The sequence below is a fragment of the Gallinula chloropus genome (assembly GCF_964237585.1).
Source record: "Gallinula chloropus genome assembly, chromosome: 4".
Classification (NCBI taxonomy): Eukaryota; Metazoa; Chordata; class Aves; order Gruiformes; family Rallidae; genus Gallinula; species Gallinula chloropus.
In genome coordinates this window covers 30,066,187-30,084,525 of record NC_140088.1, presented here as the reverse complement: position 1 = coordinate 30,084,525, position 18,339 = coordinate 30,066,187, and the positions used below count along the sequence as shown (strand labels likewise).

The 18,339-nt window shown below is 38.4% G+C and overlaps 1 protein-coding gene across 1 annotated transcript in view; it reads left to right on the top strand.

The window, feature by feature from the left end:
- Nucleotides 1–18,339, top strand: part of PPFIBP2 (PPFIA binding protein 2) — a gene marked incomplete at both ends in the record, with an annotated part of 84,530 nt that overhangs the window by 34,981 nt on the left and 31,210 nt on the right. Inside the window, 3 exon segments of the mRNA XM_084263037.1 lie at nt 2,180–2,269; nt 7,077–7,190; nt 17,610–17,741. Coding sequence (XP_084119163.1) covers nt 2,180–2,269; nt 7,077–7,190; nt 17,610–17,741 — 336 coding nt within the window.

Here is an 18,339-nt window from a genome sequence, read left to right as displayed (position 1 = left end):
ATATCTTCCTTTCTACTTAGTTATTGTGTGTTATTTTTTACATGCTTTATGCGATTTTCCTCATTCTTTCATTACAAGAAATAGAATTAACATATGTAGCTTATAATCTTGGGGCCCAGGTGAAGATTTTGGTCTTTAAGGCTACATCTTTTGAAATAACATCTTTGTGGAAAGTTCAGGTGATTGGACTCACAAATGATTAACACTAGACTTGTGCAACCACATGATCCAGTGGTTGCACAAGTCTAGTGTTAATCATTTGTGAGTTCTTAACACCCAATTGAGTGGTCAGTAGTCTTAGGACTTTAGCATTAAAGGTCCTGTGTTCAGTTGCTGCTGATACGTGTGATATCTAAGTATACTTGCTCAGTTACCTCTCTGTAGTGGCTTTCACAACTGTAGAATGCACTCCAAACATCCACAGATGGCCTCGGTTCAAATTACGTTGTTTTATCTTGTCTTTATGCGTGCCACAAAGATTTCCCAAGTCTTAAACAACTGCTCTGTGTCAATCAGCTACTTTTTATTTAGCAGGTCATTTTCTGTCTACTGTACTTTCCTGCACTTATCTGTGCATGCTCTGGCTGACCTATTGGTAGGCTTATTTTTTTTTCTTCAGCTTTTTCTGTTCACATGGGTGTGATTCACTAGGTTTTGCATGGGTATTGAGTATTGGACTTCCAGGAGAGGATATTTCTCAGTCACTCAGTGCAGCAGACGTCGTTGGGGGCTATACATATGGTAAACGTGAGTGTAGTAAAATATCTTATTTGTGATTTGATGTTGAACTAATTCTTAATTCCTGATTATATAAAATGTTGAGCTCTGTTTTGCATTCATGACAGATTGATTATGTAAAAATGTGTTGACAGTAATTTAAATCACTGTGCTTGTAAGGCGGGGGGGAGGGGGGAGTGGTTGCACAAGTGGCTACAGGTATATTTCTTAAATCTAGCCTAGAAAAATAGCAAATGATGGCAGGAGAAAGAGTGTAAAATCTACCCAACTAGATGGCCTTCATCAGTAGGTTTTGCTGTTAAGAGAATCCTTTTATGCCTAGCAATGTGCTGTTCTTCCCTGGATATTTGATGTTCTAAGTGCAGGAAAGTCTCCCCTCCCACTGTGTGTGAGTGAGAGACATACTGGGGGGGAGCTCTGGACTCTCTCTTGAGAAAAATCATTTCATGGTATCTAATGGAGTTTTAACAATAAAGGCTAAAGTTTCTGTCTTCTGAAGTACAGTGTAAGACTTTGCTCTCTGTGTGGAGTAACAACACAGGCAGAATAGCTGGCAATATGACTGAGGATGTATAGCTGAGGTCAGAGGACTAACTGTAGGTGAACATACAGAAATGCATGTTGTTTACTTATGAGGAGTCCTTATTTTAACAAAAGTTAACAAGGAATGAACTTTGAGGCAATATGGACTGAATGATTGACTAGCTTTTAATACAAAAAGCCTAAGTTAAGCTGAAGATGCATGTTTTATAAATGTGGTGGGGAGATTTGGGGATGGGTGCTATTTCTTAATAAAAGAAGGCTTGAACAAAATACGTTAAGATGTTAGGAAACATGGACAGAAAGATATTAGGGGAAGAGGGAATGAAGTCATCATTCCTTTAAGACCATTGTATACTTATACAGTGGGCCAGCTCTGTACAGGTGCCACTGGAACACTTATTAATTTGCCTGAGACTTAGGTTTGTGTATAAGCAATGCACTCATATGTGTGTATTTAGAGCCATTTCTGTGAGGTCTTGAATTCTAGTTGTACCTACCATAAACTGCTCAAAACATAGTATATTCTGAGTAGAGATACCATATTCTTCTTTTGGCAGTGAATGCTCCTAAGTGAGGTGTATCTTTGACTGTTGAGACCAGATGTTTTAAATTAAATGGGTTTTGTTTTGATAAGATGGTATTTCTCAATTAAATGATAATTTGCTTGAAAATGTAAAATCTTTCATATACCATTCTTGATTGCTGAAAATGAGAAAGTTTTCAAAAATCCATCTTAAAGGTACATACAAAAGTGTTATGAATATGAAATAAAGAGGTTTTATTTGTAGACACACTTTGGGGGGGGTTGCATTATACAATCACTCAATTTACATCAACTTTTATTAACTGTTGCTTGAAATGTTACTATTAACTGTAAAAATTCTACTTTTTCCCTCAGTCACAGGTGAATCATCATTCATCTAATAATGAAACCTATCAAGAAAGACTGGCACGATTAGAAGGTGATAAAGAGTCACTCATACTGCAGGTATGTCTTAAAGAGAACATTGTCTGTGTAGTTGATATTCAGGGTATAAAAGCTGAAGGGAGAGAGTATTTTCTGTTAAGCAAATGTTAGCAGGTCAACAAATGTAACCAACATTTAATCAGGAATTCATTTCTAATTTGTATAATCCATCTAATGGGTTTCATGGTGGGGTAACTGGGTAGAGGAGAGGGGACTAGCAGCAGTAAGAGTGAGAAGAATGACAAAGGAGAAAAACCAAAATAAACCAACTTAAAATAATGCTGTGAAGTCCCAAGCCAATGTTGTGGTAGTGTTTCTCATTATAGATTTGCTAGAGTTTATCAGCTGATTTTCTAGGTTCTGCATGCCAGCATTTTTAATTAATTGGAAGACTGGCAGGTAGGGAGATCTGGTGTTTTTCCTGCTTGTGTACTATACCAAAGTTGCTTTACGTCATCAGGAAGCATGGGCAACGTAAAGAGGGGAACCAGAAAATTTGGCAGTACAATGCATGCATAAGCTCTTCAAGGTTCCCATTTCTCAGTTTACCAAACATTTTACAAACAGATCACCTATGCCATGTAAGTTTTCCTCCTGGAGAAAACAGAATCATAGAATGGTTTGGGTTGGAAGGAACCTCCAAGACCATCCAGTTCCAACCCCCCTGTCATGGGCAGAAACACCCAGGTTGCCCAAAGCCCCCTCCAACCTGGTCTTAAACACTGCCAGGGATGGGAGAGACACAGCTTCTCTGGGCAGCCTGTGCCAGGCCCTCACCACCCTCAGTGGTGTATCGAATATAAATCTGTGCTCCTTGAGCTTAAGGCCATTCCCCCTTGTCCTGTCAACTCTGTGCCCTTGTAAACAGTACCTCTCCAGCTTTCTTGTAGGCTCCTTTAGGTACTGGAAGGCTGCAGTAAGGTCTCTCTGGAGCCTTCTCTTTTCCAGGCAGAACAAACCTAGCTCAGCCTGTCTGAATAGGAGAGGTGCTCCAGCTGTCTGGTTGTTTCTGTGGCACTCCTCTGGACTTACTCCAAGAACTCCATGTCTGTCTTATACTGGGAATCCCAGAGCTGGATGCAATACTCCATGTGGGGTCTCACAAGAGCAGAGTAGAGGGGCAGGTCCCCTGACCTGCTGGTCACACTGGATTTGATGCAGCCCAGGATACTGTTGGCTTTCTGGGCTGCTGGCGCACATTTCTGGGTCACATGGAGCTTCTTGTCCACCAGCACCCCCAGGGCTCTTCTTCATCCATCTTCCACCCAGCCTGTAGTTGTGCTTGGGATTGCCCAGATTGAGACATGTGCAGGACCAGGCACTTACAACTTATGTTGAGTAACTTTAAATTAATTTTTTTTTTTCTGGATATTTTCACTGTTGTTCAACCCTGTATTACATACTTTTTAAAACTGAAGCTGAAGATTCTTTAAATGGTCTTTTCATATCCTTTCTCTTTACACTTATAAAAGCATATGATAAGCATATATATTTATATCAAATAAAACTTAACTATACTGAGTAGGTGTTCTCCCTACTTTCAGTTACAAGTTTCTGTAAGCGTGTTTTATCCTGTACGTTCTGTTCTCGCTTGTGGTAATTTGCTGAGCAGAATTCTCACTACTGTTAAGTTTAAATAAACAATAAATGGTTTGTGAGGCGTAAGTTAGGCTTGGTTGGATTTTTTTTTTCATTACTGTTAAACTCAAATAGTTGTGAATAAATATAGGGAAAAAATCAAAAATTAAAAATAAACTTCACATTGGAATTGAAAGGGAATAGGTCAGGGGGAACATCACAACTGATATTTATTAAAATGCCTTTTATTAATCAAGTAGTTATTAACTTGACTTAACTCTTGATTCTCTTAATAATAGCAAACAAATTTTCACACAGTACATTCACCTTTTGCACAGTTCTCACAAACATGGGCACACACTCATAACTGCAGTAGCAATTAGGAGGCCAAACCCATCTGTTTGCTCAGAAGCAGAGGTTGTACTGATGCACCTGTGGCTTTGTCCCTGAAGGCCTCCTTTTTTCATCATACATGTGTATACTCTGTATTCTTTGCATATAGCAGCCACTGGCGTCTTGGATGTGGTTCATGCTACACAGCAGGTTTTTTATGGCCATGTGTGTTCATGGGATCATACAGATTTGGCAGGATCTTGGTGTTCAAAGTCTATCAGCTTTTGTGCATGTAATGGGACTGCTTGTCTCTGGTACTTTTAAGTTCTTGAAGATTGTTATAAGCTACTGCTCAGTATGTACTCTTCCTGTCTTTGTCCTGCTGGTTTTTAGCAACTATTTATTCATCCACACAAAGAGGTACCTATAGAATGCAGTCAGCCAGACTGGCAAAGGAGGATGTTTTACAACATGGTTTGGAGACCTCACAAGAATTTTTCTCAGAAGGAATGTAGTAAAATCAGATGTAGAAGTTGTCTTTCTCTTACCTTTTACTCACATTGCACCCCCAACAAATAAAAGAGGCTTAGTCAATATTTATGTATTTTGCTATCCCATGCACAGTACTGCGGTAGAACTCCAAAAACCCCAGGCAAGTAAGAGAGATGAAAGTCTCAGTCTCGTAGATGAACATCAACCATCAACAATAACAAAAAGGTGCTAAGATGGACCTGAGCTTACAACATGGTTTACACCAGTTCTGCATATTCTATCTAGGCAGCCGAATATATGGAACATGAGCAAGTCCCATGCTGAGCTTACAGTGTCCTGCTGATGCAAACCTGGCTCCTGGGTGTGACCATTGCCATGAAGGATGAGAAAGTGTTGGGAAATGGAGCACTGTTCAGTCTGCAGTGGAGACTAGAAATGCTACAGTATCTGGGATAACTTCTTACAGCTCAGTGCTGGTGTATAGGAGCTAATATACTACTGTAGATAGTAGGTTTGTTTCAAGGCTGTTTTCACCATGAAGGTGTGTGAAACACACCACTTGATTTTTAGCTTACTGTTCAATATGCCTCATTTAATAGGTATTTACAGAAAACATATTCTCTGTGGAATGACTCTTGTGAGTGTGACATTGCTAAGGCAAGATGTACTTGCCAGCATAGCATATGCTGAGGTTATGTTCTGTGTGCAGCCTCCTGATTCCCTGAAGAGTCTGGCAGATGTCATCCTGAACAGAGGGGAAAATATGAGCTCAAAGAGGCTAATGTGCTTCTCAGCCTAACTACTGGAACATCCAGCACATGCTTCTAAAGCTGCTAAGGTTTTACTGAATTCCTTTGCAGATCACATTTAACAGGGAGTTTTCCTTACAGGTTACAATGCTAGTTGGAACCTAGCCCAACACTTTAAGTAAAGCTTGTTTTCTTTCTCTGGAACCTGTATCAGACTGAAGGAGAGATTTCAGTTTGTTTCTTCTTCCTCTCTGACCTCATATAGGGGTTTTCTTGTGTGCCATCAGTGGTTTAACTAGAGCAAACCAAAAAAGTAGACAAGCAACAGACTTCCTTGCAGGGAGTTGTTCCCTCCCACCCCAGCTTGGATGTGTTCCCCTGCCATCTACCTCCACCCAGGCCTTCATATCCTCTCTTATCTTGCACTCCTCTGTATGCTACCATACAGCCAACTACTTTAAAGGCAAAAAAATATAGTCCTCTTTTTTCTTTTGCTTTGTTCCTGCTTCTTGTCATTATGTTTGCAGGTAAAACAAATATAGATCACTTGGTCACTCCCTTTGCAGCTTCCCTACTGTGAACTCAATTGTTTGTTGATTGGATTTTAGAAATGCTGCATAGCAGGTACATCTTAAAGGTCTCGCTTCCACATAATGTACCTTTTTTTTTTAATATAAAGGTGTTACAGGGATGGATGTGAGAGCATAGATAAGTTTTTGTTAAGACATTCGATTCAATCTGGAGTTAAACACACAGGATTTAATTTTTGTTTGAGAACTTTTTTTCTAGTATAATAAAGCCTTTTATATAAATAAATAGTAAAAAAATAATATAGAGCGTATGTGCTGCTTAACGTAGGAGCAACCACTGGGGTTTTTCCACATCTCTCTAATTTTCTACTGACTTTTTTTTTTCAGCTCTGCAAGCTTTGAGTTAGGCTGCTGGGCTTTTCTTATTACAGACTCGCTGGTCTGTACCACCATTCCCACAGTACTTTACCAGTATTGCGTATTGTTTCTTTTCCTGGGATTCATTGTCTGTATCTCACTTCTTTTGCTTTCATGTTTTGGCTTGCAAAGCCTGGGAATTTTTCTTGGAATAGAACTTTGCCGCTGCTAAAACATGCCTTTTACTCATTGCATTCTTTATAACTTCAGAACGCTTTATTGATAGGTAAGCTGTTTCTCTGTTCTTGTAAGGAGTGAAGTAATTGGTTGGTTTCAGAATGAGCAGTTTTATTGTTTATCCATTTTAGAGAGTGAAATGTCAACAGAACCTGAAATGGCAATGCATGCTCCAAACCCACTTAAAATATTTTCAGTATCCTATGTTCTTGTTTAGTTCTTTCTAATTTTTCAGAGTTTACTGGACTCAGGCTACCTATAGGTAGGCTTCCGTTTCTTCTAGAAATACTCTTTCTTTTTTTTATATTAAAAAAAAAAATCAGAAGGGGAAGGAGGGGGCAGAGGGTGGGGTTGAAGCAAAATATAGGTAAGACTGAAAACATGGCTATCTTGATAGAGCAGGTTGCTGCAGTGCAGAAGAATATTAAACCATTGAGGACTTTAAAAGAGAACTTGCTGTTAAAATGTGCATTTGGATGTTAATTGTCTATGGTAATTGAAACTTATTTACAGTCAGTTCAGTAGCATTGTGCTCCTCTTCTCAAATTACAGGTGAGTGTTCTTACAGACCAGGTGGAAGCTCAAGGAGAGAAAATCCGGGACTTGGAAATCTGTCTTGAGGGGCATCAGTTGAAACTGAATGCTACAGAAGAAATGCTTCAACAGGTAAAACTTTGGATTAGAAAGGTTCTTGCATAATCTCTCCAACAGAAGGGGTAAACATACATGGTCGGCTTTTCTTCATGTGTGAGTGCCTTGAGCAACAAGATGAAACAGAGAAAAAAGATACCTCTTTTATTGTTCTCATGTTGCTTTGCACTGGTGTGGGTTTTTTCCTCCAATAAATGTTTCTTTGTTTTCCTGTTGCAGAAATGTTTTACTGGCTGGTTGCATAATACTGTACGTGGCAGCATGTAAAATGAAACTATTGTGTCTTATTTGTACTGTGCTGACGAACTAAATTTGGTCGTGGTTGAGTAACTGGTTAGACAAGTTAAATGTATCTAATATGTAGGAGCTATAGAATTATTTCTTACTTATCTTCTGTTTTCTTATTCCTTTGAAGCTGAGGTAGTAAGTCAAAGTTAGGAGTTTTCCCCTTATTTTTGAAAGAAAATTAGTCTAGAAAGACATACTTTATTTTAATTGACAGTTTCAGGGTATGTGGTTTAATTTTTGCTCTTTCATATTATATGTTGAGGGAGCAGAATAAATGATAAATTAAATAGTTTACATTTCATGAGTTGCAGTAGAGCTGCCAGGCCCATTGATGCAAAAGAACTTTCCCAGGGCCAGTTTCTGTTATTGCAGATGCAAGTCACCCACTGGTAATACAGTACATACATATTAAAAGTAGATTTGAAACTGTAAATGATCCTCAAAATCCTCACCAGAAATTTGCAGGATAGTTATTGTTCTCGATGAACTTACTTCCTCTCCCCACCCAAAATGTTGTATTATAAATTTATTATTTTAGTCTATAGGAAATACGTAAATCTATGAACTATGCATAGCTTTAGATTACAGTTGTATTAATCTAAATAAACTTATTTTACTATGACATGGATCCATGTATATGTGGTATAAACAGTAGAAGTTTCTATAAGATAAACTTGTATCCTAAACCATTTAGTTATAATTCTCCAAACTTCTGTAAAAACAACTTTGTATCACACACACCTTTTGCAGCCCAAAATGCTCACATCTGGGAAGAGTTTTATTCCTATACTTAATGAGGGTACATTTTTAAAAATACAAATAGCAAGTGCCTTTTACTTTTTCAGTGAGATCTGAAATTATATTTCAAGAACAGTAACTATTTAAATTATGGAAGTCTTCAAACTTCAGGAAGGCGTTCACAATAGAGTGTAGAAGTTTCCTGTTTCAATCCAAACCTAGGTGACTTCTGCTAAAACTGTTTATTGTTTTGACTTAAAATTTTCTGCATGGGTAGTCTTCTGAGGAACCTGTCAATTTAAGGCCTAATATAACAGAACACTGAGGCATCTGAAAGTAGAATATAATAATGCATGTACATTGCTATTGCAGTGAAAATGTTTGAGTCTACCCGTCTGGTATTAGGCACATGCACAAATTGCTTACAAAGCTGATCCTAAAGTGATAAGCTACAAAAGTCTGTACTAAAGCTAAGGAAGTCAGAGAATCTTCAAATATGGTTAACATAAGGCTTAAATCTAACTTTTGAGATCACTTTAAGCAGGTATAATTGTTGCAAAATGGGGGTAATTTCAAATTATTTTCTTTTCTGTACACATAGTAAATAGCAATAAGCTCCACTTTGGTTGTTTTGATTAATAGTTTAGAGATCTGACATTTGAATATAACTTACAGAAATACTTTCAAGCTTGCCTTTTGATTACTAAATTTCCAGGGGACTCACATCTCATACTTACAATATGTATGATAGCGTGAGTTTTGGGTATTTTAGGAGACTTACCTAGGCCACAACTTGGTAAAAATTTCTGGTTTATTTTAATCCTATGAGTTTGTCAATTTGAACTTTGCATGGATATATGTACACAAACACATATGCTTAGTATTTTAATTCTAGTGTGAGTGATGTACTTTGAATAGCTGAACCAAATTTAAAAAGTAAATTCAGTGTGCAACTGATATATTTAAAATTTATTTTCTAACTGGAATGATAAAAAATTATGTAGAGTTAACATTTTAGTTTTATGAACAGTAAGAAGAGCAAATTAAATTAAATACTACAAGTTGATGAGGGAATTGTAGTTGTGATGTCTTTCTCGCATTAATTGCATCTCCAGTAGTCGATGAGATCTGCAAAACCCAGATTGACTGTTGAGATTGAGAGATCTAGAGAAATTATGCATTTATTATGTCTCAACGTAGGGTCCTGTTTGTCTGTAATTTATTGTGAAGAGTCTTTTCTCAATTTGAAAAGATTACCCTCTACAGGGACTGAGTTGAGATTTGGAAAGAAGCAAATGACCTGATAACACGATGATTAGGACATTTATGTGAGTTATGTGGCCAACAGGCCTTCTTGCAGTTAATTTGTCAAAGGGTGAAAGTATCTGGCCTCAGGGACTTCAATAGGCTGATGGATAAGTCAGGTTTTGGGGAATATTACATTCAGATCTTCTCATGCAGCAGTTGCCTGCATCCTATATGAGCTGGCAGGGAGGTGAAAGATACTAGTGTTGTCACTGAGATTTTTCCATTCAAAACTATTTAGTAGGTCTTTCAAGACAGTATTTATTTATTTTGCAGTAAGCTAACTTATTTCTAATAATAAAAAATCACCTAGCTCCACATACCTAAAGAAACATACTTGCTTTCAAGGAGGATTTCTATTATCTTCCTAGGTGCACATGAACCATGAAATAAAATTAGGGTTTTGCTTGTTTATTCACAATGTATTGAACTCCACTGATATACCTTTGTGAACTTCAGTTGGCTGCTGCTTCTAAATGGAAAATGGAATTATAAAGGTAATTGCCCTAGCTTAAAATCTTCAATGTATACTAGAACAGCTAAGCTAACTGCAGTTTGGATAAGCATATTATTTACCTCTTTGGGAAAACTTCTGAGTACAGCATAAGCCCTGTCTTTTTAGTTTTGGGAACTGTGAGAAAAGTGACTGTAAATTAATTCTGTGCCCAAAATGCTGTAATGAGGAGAAATCATACATTTTCTTAGGATAATTTAATGACCATATCTGGTAGTTTCACCTCAGAAGGGGTGCAGAATGCTACCTTGCAAAATAGTTTTTGCTGAGTCTGTGCTAGCAGAGACTTGTCCACTTCTTCAGGGTGGGGTTACTGGCTAAAATCCTTCTGGCTTATGATTGATGCATGGTTGTTTTGAACCCTGCTACAAAGTGATTGTGGAAACACTTTTGAAACAAGATCTAAAATGAAATTTATATGAATTATATGAAATGTCTGTTCAACATTTAGGGTGGACATTGTGAATGTGGAATAGTAGCAACAGACACTGCAACTTCCGTGCAGAAAATAATGATTCTTCATCACTCTGAGGATGGTGCAATATCCTTTATTTGAAATTTGAAATTAGTTGAGCCAATCTAAAGATTACTGCTAGAGAAAAGAGAGGGCCTCATTCTCCTTTCATCCTTCTACCTGTTCCTGACCTTCAGTTTCTGCAACTTACTTTACACTGACTCTAATGCTCATCAGACTTCTTCCTCAGTGACTGGGAGAAAACAAACTTGGGGTTTAAAAGAAGGGGAAGTTTTTCTGCTGGATTAGCGAGTTCAAAGAGCTCAGAGAAAAGGTCAAAGTGTGGCATAGGGGCAGTGGTGATACATGTATTTGACCTAGCTGTTTATGAAACCACAGCCAAAGAAAGCACGTCTCTTGACGAGTTTGAGAAACAAGAGAATCATGTGTAACAGATGCAGAGATGCCCTGGTGTGCAGTTACAGAAAATGCACCTATGTTTTAATGAGATGTGATGCTTAATGGTGTCAAATTCAGCATTTTGCTTTTGTAAGGATACTTGTTCTAGTCAAGAAAAAGCATTTTTCCTCTTGAAGGTGTTTGCATTTTCTTTCTTTAAAACAAAGTGGGTCTTCTGAAGACTCACAAAAGGTAATGGCAAAACTTTAAATGAGTCCTTAGGTATGGTTCATGTTTTTTCAAGACACAGGTTTCCCTTGTCATCTTTCACAGTAATTGTTAAAAGAAAATTTTCTGAAGTGTGACTGGGAGCAAGACGCCAGTTTGGCCTCACTGAATTGCCTTGCAGTGGTGTCTCTGTGTTGCCATCAAATGTGTAAAGCATATGGAAATGTCAGCCTGCATGAGTAGTTAACCTGCACTGCCCCTCAGCACATTGCAATAATGTCTTGAAATAAATAAAAAGCCCCTCCTAGAATTATCCTAGGAAAACAATTAATGCTGTGACAGTCCATTTCCAGTATATCAACTGGTTTAAAACGTAACATTACAGCCAATTTTAGAGAAGAATGATACGCATGTGTCTTGTTCCAAGTTTGTTTGTGGCATTTCTAAGTACTGTCTCCCAGTCAATTTTAAGAAAGAAAGTTTTTAAGAGAAGAGATGGTCTTATACATCTGCTGTGCTATCCTTGGGGGAACCTCCTATCCACTTGCTGTTGACTTTTCTTTACAAATACAGAACAGAATCGGAAAGCAAAAGTACTTGTTGCTCTGGAAAGTAGCCTAAGTTATCCTACACCAGAAAGTACCAGCCGTGCATAATGTAAACACATTGGTGTTATGGAATCTATGCTGTCAGTCTTGACAGCTGCATTAAGTCAGTTTGAAAAGTCAATTTTCTGCACATACAGATTTCACCTCCAGAGTGTTTTTAAGTGCGTTTGTTTTGGTAATTATCATGAGTAAGAATAGTTAGGTACCTCTTTGCTATTCCAGTGCTGCATTTGATTTATTTAACAGAGACTCCATCAAAGCCCTGTGACATGAAGTATAACAGCCTATAGTTTGCTTTGCCAATCAAACTGCTGGTCTAGGTGGAAATGTTTTTTCTGTATCTAACCTGTACCAAATCCTAGAAGTAGTTCAACTGTTTCCACCTTCCATCTTGTTTCTGACACTTAATTGCTCTTGTCAGATGCTTGCATTATATAAATGTGGTTGTGTCTTCTATAAGGTAAATTCCCTTGCAAAGTACAAGCCACTTGGCTTTAGGATTCTTTCTGTCTTAAAAACGCACACAGAAACTGAACTGCTGGAATGCAAACAGGAGTGAACTTCTGTTTCTCATGTTAGTTCATGGCCAAGTTCTGCCTGGGTGCAAGAAGCAGGGGGAAGTGCCAGGCAGTGCCCTTTGTAAGGCACACAAGAGAATCTTTTAAAAAACAGTGGATCAAAAGAATGCAGGGAGGAGCTGTGTGAAAATAGGAACTTGAATCCAATGTTGTTTAGTGTGTACCTGTTCTGGTTTTGTGATAGCCTTACACTCAGGGGAGACAGAATCCCATCTTGGTTGCAGAGTACAAATCTGGTATGTATCTGTTTGCTTCTGAGGAACTTTGCAGGCTGGCAAGAATCATTCCTTCAACTTCAATTGCCTGAGTTATCTGATCTTAGATGAATTTCAGCACTTGTTTATAGCATGCAGTAACTTCTTGCCAGCAGCTAGCTTAGTGTTTCAGATTTTGAAGAGTGCTCTGTGCTGCTCCGGTTGTGAGGTGTAAGGTTTTTAGAGAGCGCTCTCAAGTTGTGCAGTTTATCTATCCAGGTGAGCATTATACTGCTTTGTTATTTTACAGCTAATGTGGGCACAAATCTGGTCATCAGGCATGTGCAAGGATCTGTTCAAATTGGCAGTGCAATGGGAAGTTCTGTCCTTTCGGTTGCTTAACTATAAAATGGGTAAATGATGAATTGGAGAGCTGTAATTCACTCTCTGCTACTGACTTGCACCATTTTATGGTGATTACACATGGACATTGCTCTCAGCTGTGTTTTCAGTTAAGCAAATATCTAATTTCTACCACAGCTGACACACAGTACTTGAAAAGTGCAGTCCTCAGACGGGGTGGTTCTTGCTGAACTTTGCTTACCAGGTAGGTAGCTTGGTCGGTTGTTGTCAACTATTTTAATAAGGGTGAAAAGGTGAATTTTTGAGTGTTGTGTTTTGTACAATGCACAAGTGCAAAATGGGAACTTTGGTTGAGGGTTTTTTCCTTACACTTAACTAAAATCTTACTTATGGTTTCTTAATCAGTGTTTGGCATGATTGTTTCTTCTGTTTTGTGGAGTGCTGAATATCCTGGAATTTTCTGTGCTTGCAGCTGACAGCCTAGAATAGCATAGTGTCCTATTTCTAAGCTATTTTCTGTCTTGTTAAATTTTATAAACAACTTTGTAAGAATTATATATGTCTAAGACAACAAAATGTGAAAGTGAAATATAACACACACGTTTCAGTTTCATTGGGGATATAAAAAAGCATGGTTAAAGATTTTAGAAGTATACAGTGTGTATTTTAAAAATAGTTGTGTTTGGAAATGGTTTGGACCAGTAGCTTGGAATAGTTTTGCTGTCCATTGATCTGTGACTCATCTTTGTAAGTATTCTACTCTAAAATGTCTTTTTTTCCTTAATTTTTAAAGGTAAAATATTGATTAGGAGAAAAAAATAACCGAACCTTGCCTTAAATTAAACCTATAGTACATTTTAAAATTAAGTCCAACTGTCTTATTTTATAAAGATTCCCTAGAATATATTCTATTTTTGTTTTGCATTTCAGGTCTTTAAGATCCTCCTAAATTACCATTTTGCCTGTCTTGTATTATCTTTTTTGCTTTAAAACCAATAACATAAATTTGTATTTTCTTTTCTTAAAATTGCATATTTATTCTGGCTGAATTCCAGTTGCATCATACCACTGAAATACACTATAATTTCTCTGGAACAAAATGGGTCACATTCTTAATGAGCTGTTCACTGTGAGCATCTGCTTGAAGATGAAAATAATTGCTTCCAGATGTTACCATTTCAAGAGAGGACATTTACTTTAAACGGCACTTTCTTTCAAAGCAAAAGTTAGACTCTCTAGATGCAAGAGAAATTGTCAGCTGTTTTAAATCAGTGTAGCTCCATTGAAAACAAACTAGGGATAGCTTGTCTATTTTAAGGCAAGAGTTTTATGCCAGTTTACACTAGTTGAGGATCTGATTCTCCGGCTTCAGAGAAAATGGTAAAATTTTGAGTTGATTTTAAAAAAAAAGTGCCTTCATGCTCACTTGTACCAGGTAGCACCTTACTGTTCACATGGTGCTTACTGAACTAGGAATGAGCGGAGTGAGATGTTGCTCTCCATTGCCATAACTAAGAGTAATTTAGGAGTTTGTAGAAAAAGTAAGGAGTAATGCCAGATGGTGCACTTAAAGGGTAGATCTTTTGTTAAAAATCTCTAGAGGGATGCCATGTCTCTTTGCCTTATTAAGAAATCTTCCTGTTGTGTCATGGAACACTTTGTCAGTGTAAAAAAATTCTAAATGTTGTTTCAGTTCCACAATGAATAGAGTCTGTCCATGGGGCCAAAGTCACCTCATCCTACTAGCCTTTTTGATGTTCAGTGGCCTTATTTCATATCAAAGTTCTCACTTATTAGGTATGTCTTAATCTGCAGAAGCCTGCCACGTTACTACCTGTACTGAGCCTGTTCCAGTCTGTACTGGAACGTGCCTCTGGAACTTGTACAAATTAGTGTTTTCCTGGAAGATGGAGGAGTTATTTGTAATCATAATTATAATTTGTAATCACCTCTGTAGAAAGCAGCTACTACTGGGATTTCACTAGGTGACTGCCTCTTAGAGTTTCTCAATAAAATAAGTCAGTGCCCTCTTTTCCTGAGTAATGCTTGGTTCATTCAGAGAAAAAAAACAAACCATGAGGTTAGATTTCTGTTTATTTTTCCATCCATGCATAAATATCGTTCTCAGTGTCAGCAGGAATGGTCATGGCACTGGGAACAGTGGGTGGCTTAGATAATTGGTGTTGCAGTGCAGATGCAAGTTTAGTACTATTTTTAATTTGGGCAGTATTCCCCACCAGACTAAAACAATTCCGATGTAGAGCAGATTTGGGTTCCAAATAAACTTTAACTGTATAATTTTTAAAATAACCTTTGTGGCTTCCTTGACTCCAAGCTGTGATCTACAACATACTGTACAATTCATGGAAGAGGGAGACATGAGAAAACGATATGATGGACAGGGCAGTTTCTGATCGCTCAGTACCATGAACATAGATCAAGAATAATCATGCAATTTCAGTTAAGTCAATTCCATGTAATTCAAAGCAGAATCTGCTGTGATCAGAAAATAGTGTGGTCAGTAGGTTAAGGGAGGAGATTGTGCCCCTGTACTCTGTATTGACCAGTTCTGGGCTCCTCACCATAAGAAGGACATTGTGGTCCTTGAGCAAGTGCAGAGAAGGGCAACCAGGCTGGTGAAGGGGCTGGAAGGCAAAGCCTATGAGAAGCGGCTGAGAGAGCTGGGGATGTTTAGTCTGGAGAAGAGAAGGCTGAGAGAAGACCTTACCACCACCTACAACTACCTGAAGAGGGAGGTTGTAGAGAGGTGGGTGGTGGTCTCTTCAGCCAAGTGACAGGAGATAGGACAAGGGGAAATGTCAAAAAGCTGCACCAGGGCAGGTTCAGACTAGATATTAGGAAAAAAATTTTCACTGAAAGAGTTGTCAGGGCCTGGAACAGGCTGCCCAGGGAGGGGGTTGAGTCACTTTCCCTGGATGTGTTTAAAAAAGAGTAGATCAGGTACTTAGGGATATGGTTTAGCATAGGACAGGAACAGTTGGACTCGATAAGGTCTTCTCCAACCTTGTAATTCTGTGTGATTCCTCAGTGTGTTTCATATGATCAAAACGCCAACAAGAGTTATAAATTGCCATCTGTTTTTTAACCAGTTAGAAACCTATGGTCTTTTGCAAAAATTAATTTGGCAATTGTAAAGTTAGGAATTCATTTTTTTCACTAAGGCTTTAACTCCTGAACGGATTTTTTTTTCCTCTTTTCAAGTGGAGGACAGCAGAAGCATTTTATATCTGTAATACACTTTAATAAAGTTTGAAATATTTTTTTTTGCTTTGGCTTTCTTAAACTGAAAGGTGCAAAAAGGTGTGAATATTTAATGTTTTCCAAAACCAGTGATATCACTCTGCCCAAAGTATGCCTTTCTCTGCAATCTGAAAAACAAACTCAGGTCACACAAACTGAAGTCATGTCCAGTTGTTTCTTGTTGTGCTGGTTTTGGCTGGGGTAGCATTAATTTTCTTCGCAGTGGCTGTTTTAGGTTCCTACTGAAAACAGTGCTGATAACACAGGGATGTTTCTGTTATTGCTGAGCAGTGCTTACTCAAAGGCTTTTCTGCCTATCACCCCACCCCACAAACTAGAAGGTTGGGAGGGGACACAGCTGGGACAGCTGGCCCTAACTGACCAAGGGATACTTCATACCATAGGGTGTCATGCTCAGCATATAAAGCTGGGGGAAGGAGGAGGAATGGGGGGAAGTTCAGATTGATGGTGTTTACTTTCACGACTCACCATTATGGGTGATGGATCCCTGCATTTCTGGAGATGGCTGAACACCTGCCTGCCCGTGGGAAGTGTTGCTTCTCTTGCTTATCCTGCTTTTGCTTTACCTATTAAACTGTCTTTGTCTCAACCCACAGATTTTCTCACTTTTATGATTCTCTTCCACATCCCACTAAGATGGGAGTGAGTGAGTGTGGCTTAACTGCTGGCTGGGGTTAAACCATGACACTCGTTTACACTGACACTTGGTTTCTGTCAGTTATTGCCTTTAGATTCCAGTTAGACCATTCCACTTTTCATTCAGTGCTGTTCCCTCCAGAGTGTGCTGCCCTCAGAAGTTAACAAGCACTACATCGTGTAAACTTTCAAGTACTATTAGCATAACAGCAGAAATGTTGTTGTCTTTGGTACTCTATTTTGGTTAGGGTGCTCATGCTGTAATAAATCCTTTATTGAATAACACGAGTTAAGCAGTTCTAAAATATTTAATTGTAATACTAAAACATAGCTTGGTTTGAGTATTTGAGTAAGTACCCAACTCTTTTGTAATGTGTCATGTGAAGGTCTCTATAGTGTTATGTAGGCTTGTGTTTGTTCAGCCTTAGTATTCATTTAGGATTTCGTATCTTCCCTGGGGATTGACTCTGCCACATGTTTTCTTCAAATGGAGGGAGGGGGCACAGTGGTTTAGTGATTAACGCTGGGGAACATTTAGGTGAAAATAGTGTCACAGTTTGAACAGCTCAAGGTATGCACACTGTTAAGAGAAGTAGGGAGATTTGCTTTCAAATGAATTTGCTGATCACTCCATTTTATTTTTTTTCCTGCAGTAAATACTTACATCAAATCTATCTTGCTCCATTGTACAGCAGTACTGAATGTGAAGAAGAGAATCATTTTGCTTCCATGTTGGAAGTGTTAAAAGCTGGCATAGAAACATTTCTATGGGTCTGCCAGTAAATCAAGTAGCATTCTGTCACTGCTCAAATAACTAACTGGAGAAAATGTTCTGCTTTGCTTTCAGGAGTTGCTAAGTCGAACATCGCTAGAGACTCAGAAATTAGATCTAATGGCTGAAGTTTCAGATCTGAAGATTAAGCTGGTTGGTATGGAAAAGGAGCAGAGTGAATATGAAGAGAAACAGAACAAAGCTGAGGTGAGTTTTTCATTAGCTTTTATTTGTTTTTCTATTTTGTGTCTATGGTACACTGTCATACACCTGAGCTTTTGAGCTGAATTCAGGATTGCAGTAGGATCTTCCATGATTACAGCACAGTCCATATCACTGATCCTGTGAATTCAGTGAGGAATATGATTATGTGTTTTTGGGATGTGGTTTCTTTTCCCCTCTCTCATTATGCTTCAAAGGCTGCTGTTTGGCTTTAATCAAGACACAAAATCCCTTCCAGAAGCATACATTACAACTGGTGCTTACTTTACCCTTTCCACAGAAGCTGGCCTTGCATGGCCACGTGAGGCCTACCGGGGCTCCTCTATGTCCTTCTTTGTGGCAGAGAAGACTGTCAGCTCAGTAATATCAGGAATGCTAAAAACGTTGAGATGATCACCCCTGGTGTTTTTACTGCATTTGTGGCACTTGGGAGGGCAAGGCAAGGGGCAGAGCGTTTTCCTCAACTGAATCTTTCCCCTTCTGGTGCCAAAAAAATTATGTGCATTGGAGGAAATTCTAATCCTTACTCCTCTTCAGATGTAGAAAGTTCTGAACATCAAAGCAGCTTTGCTTTTTACCGTAC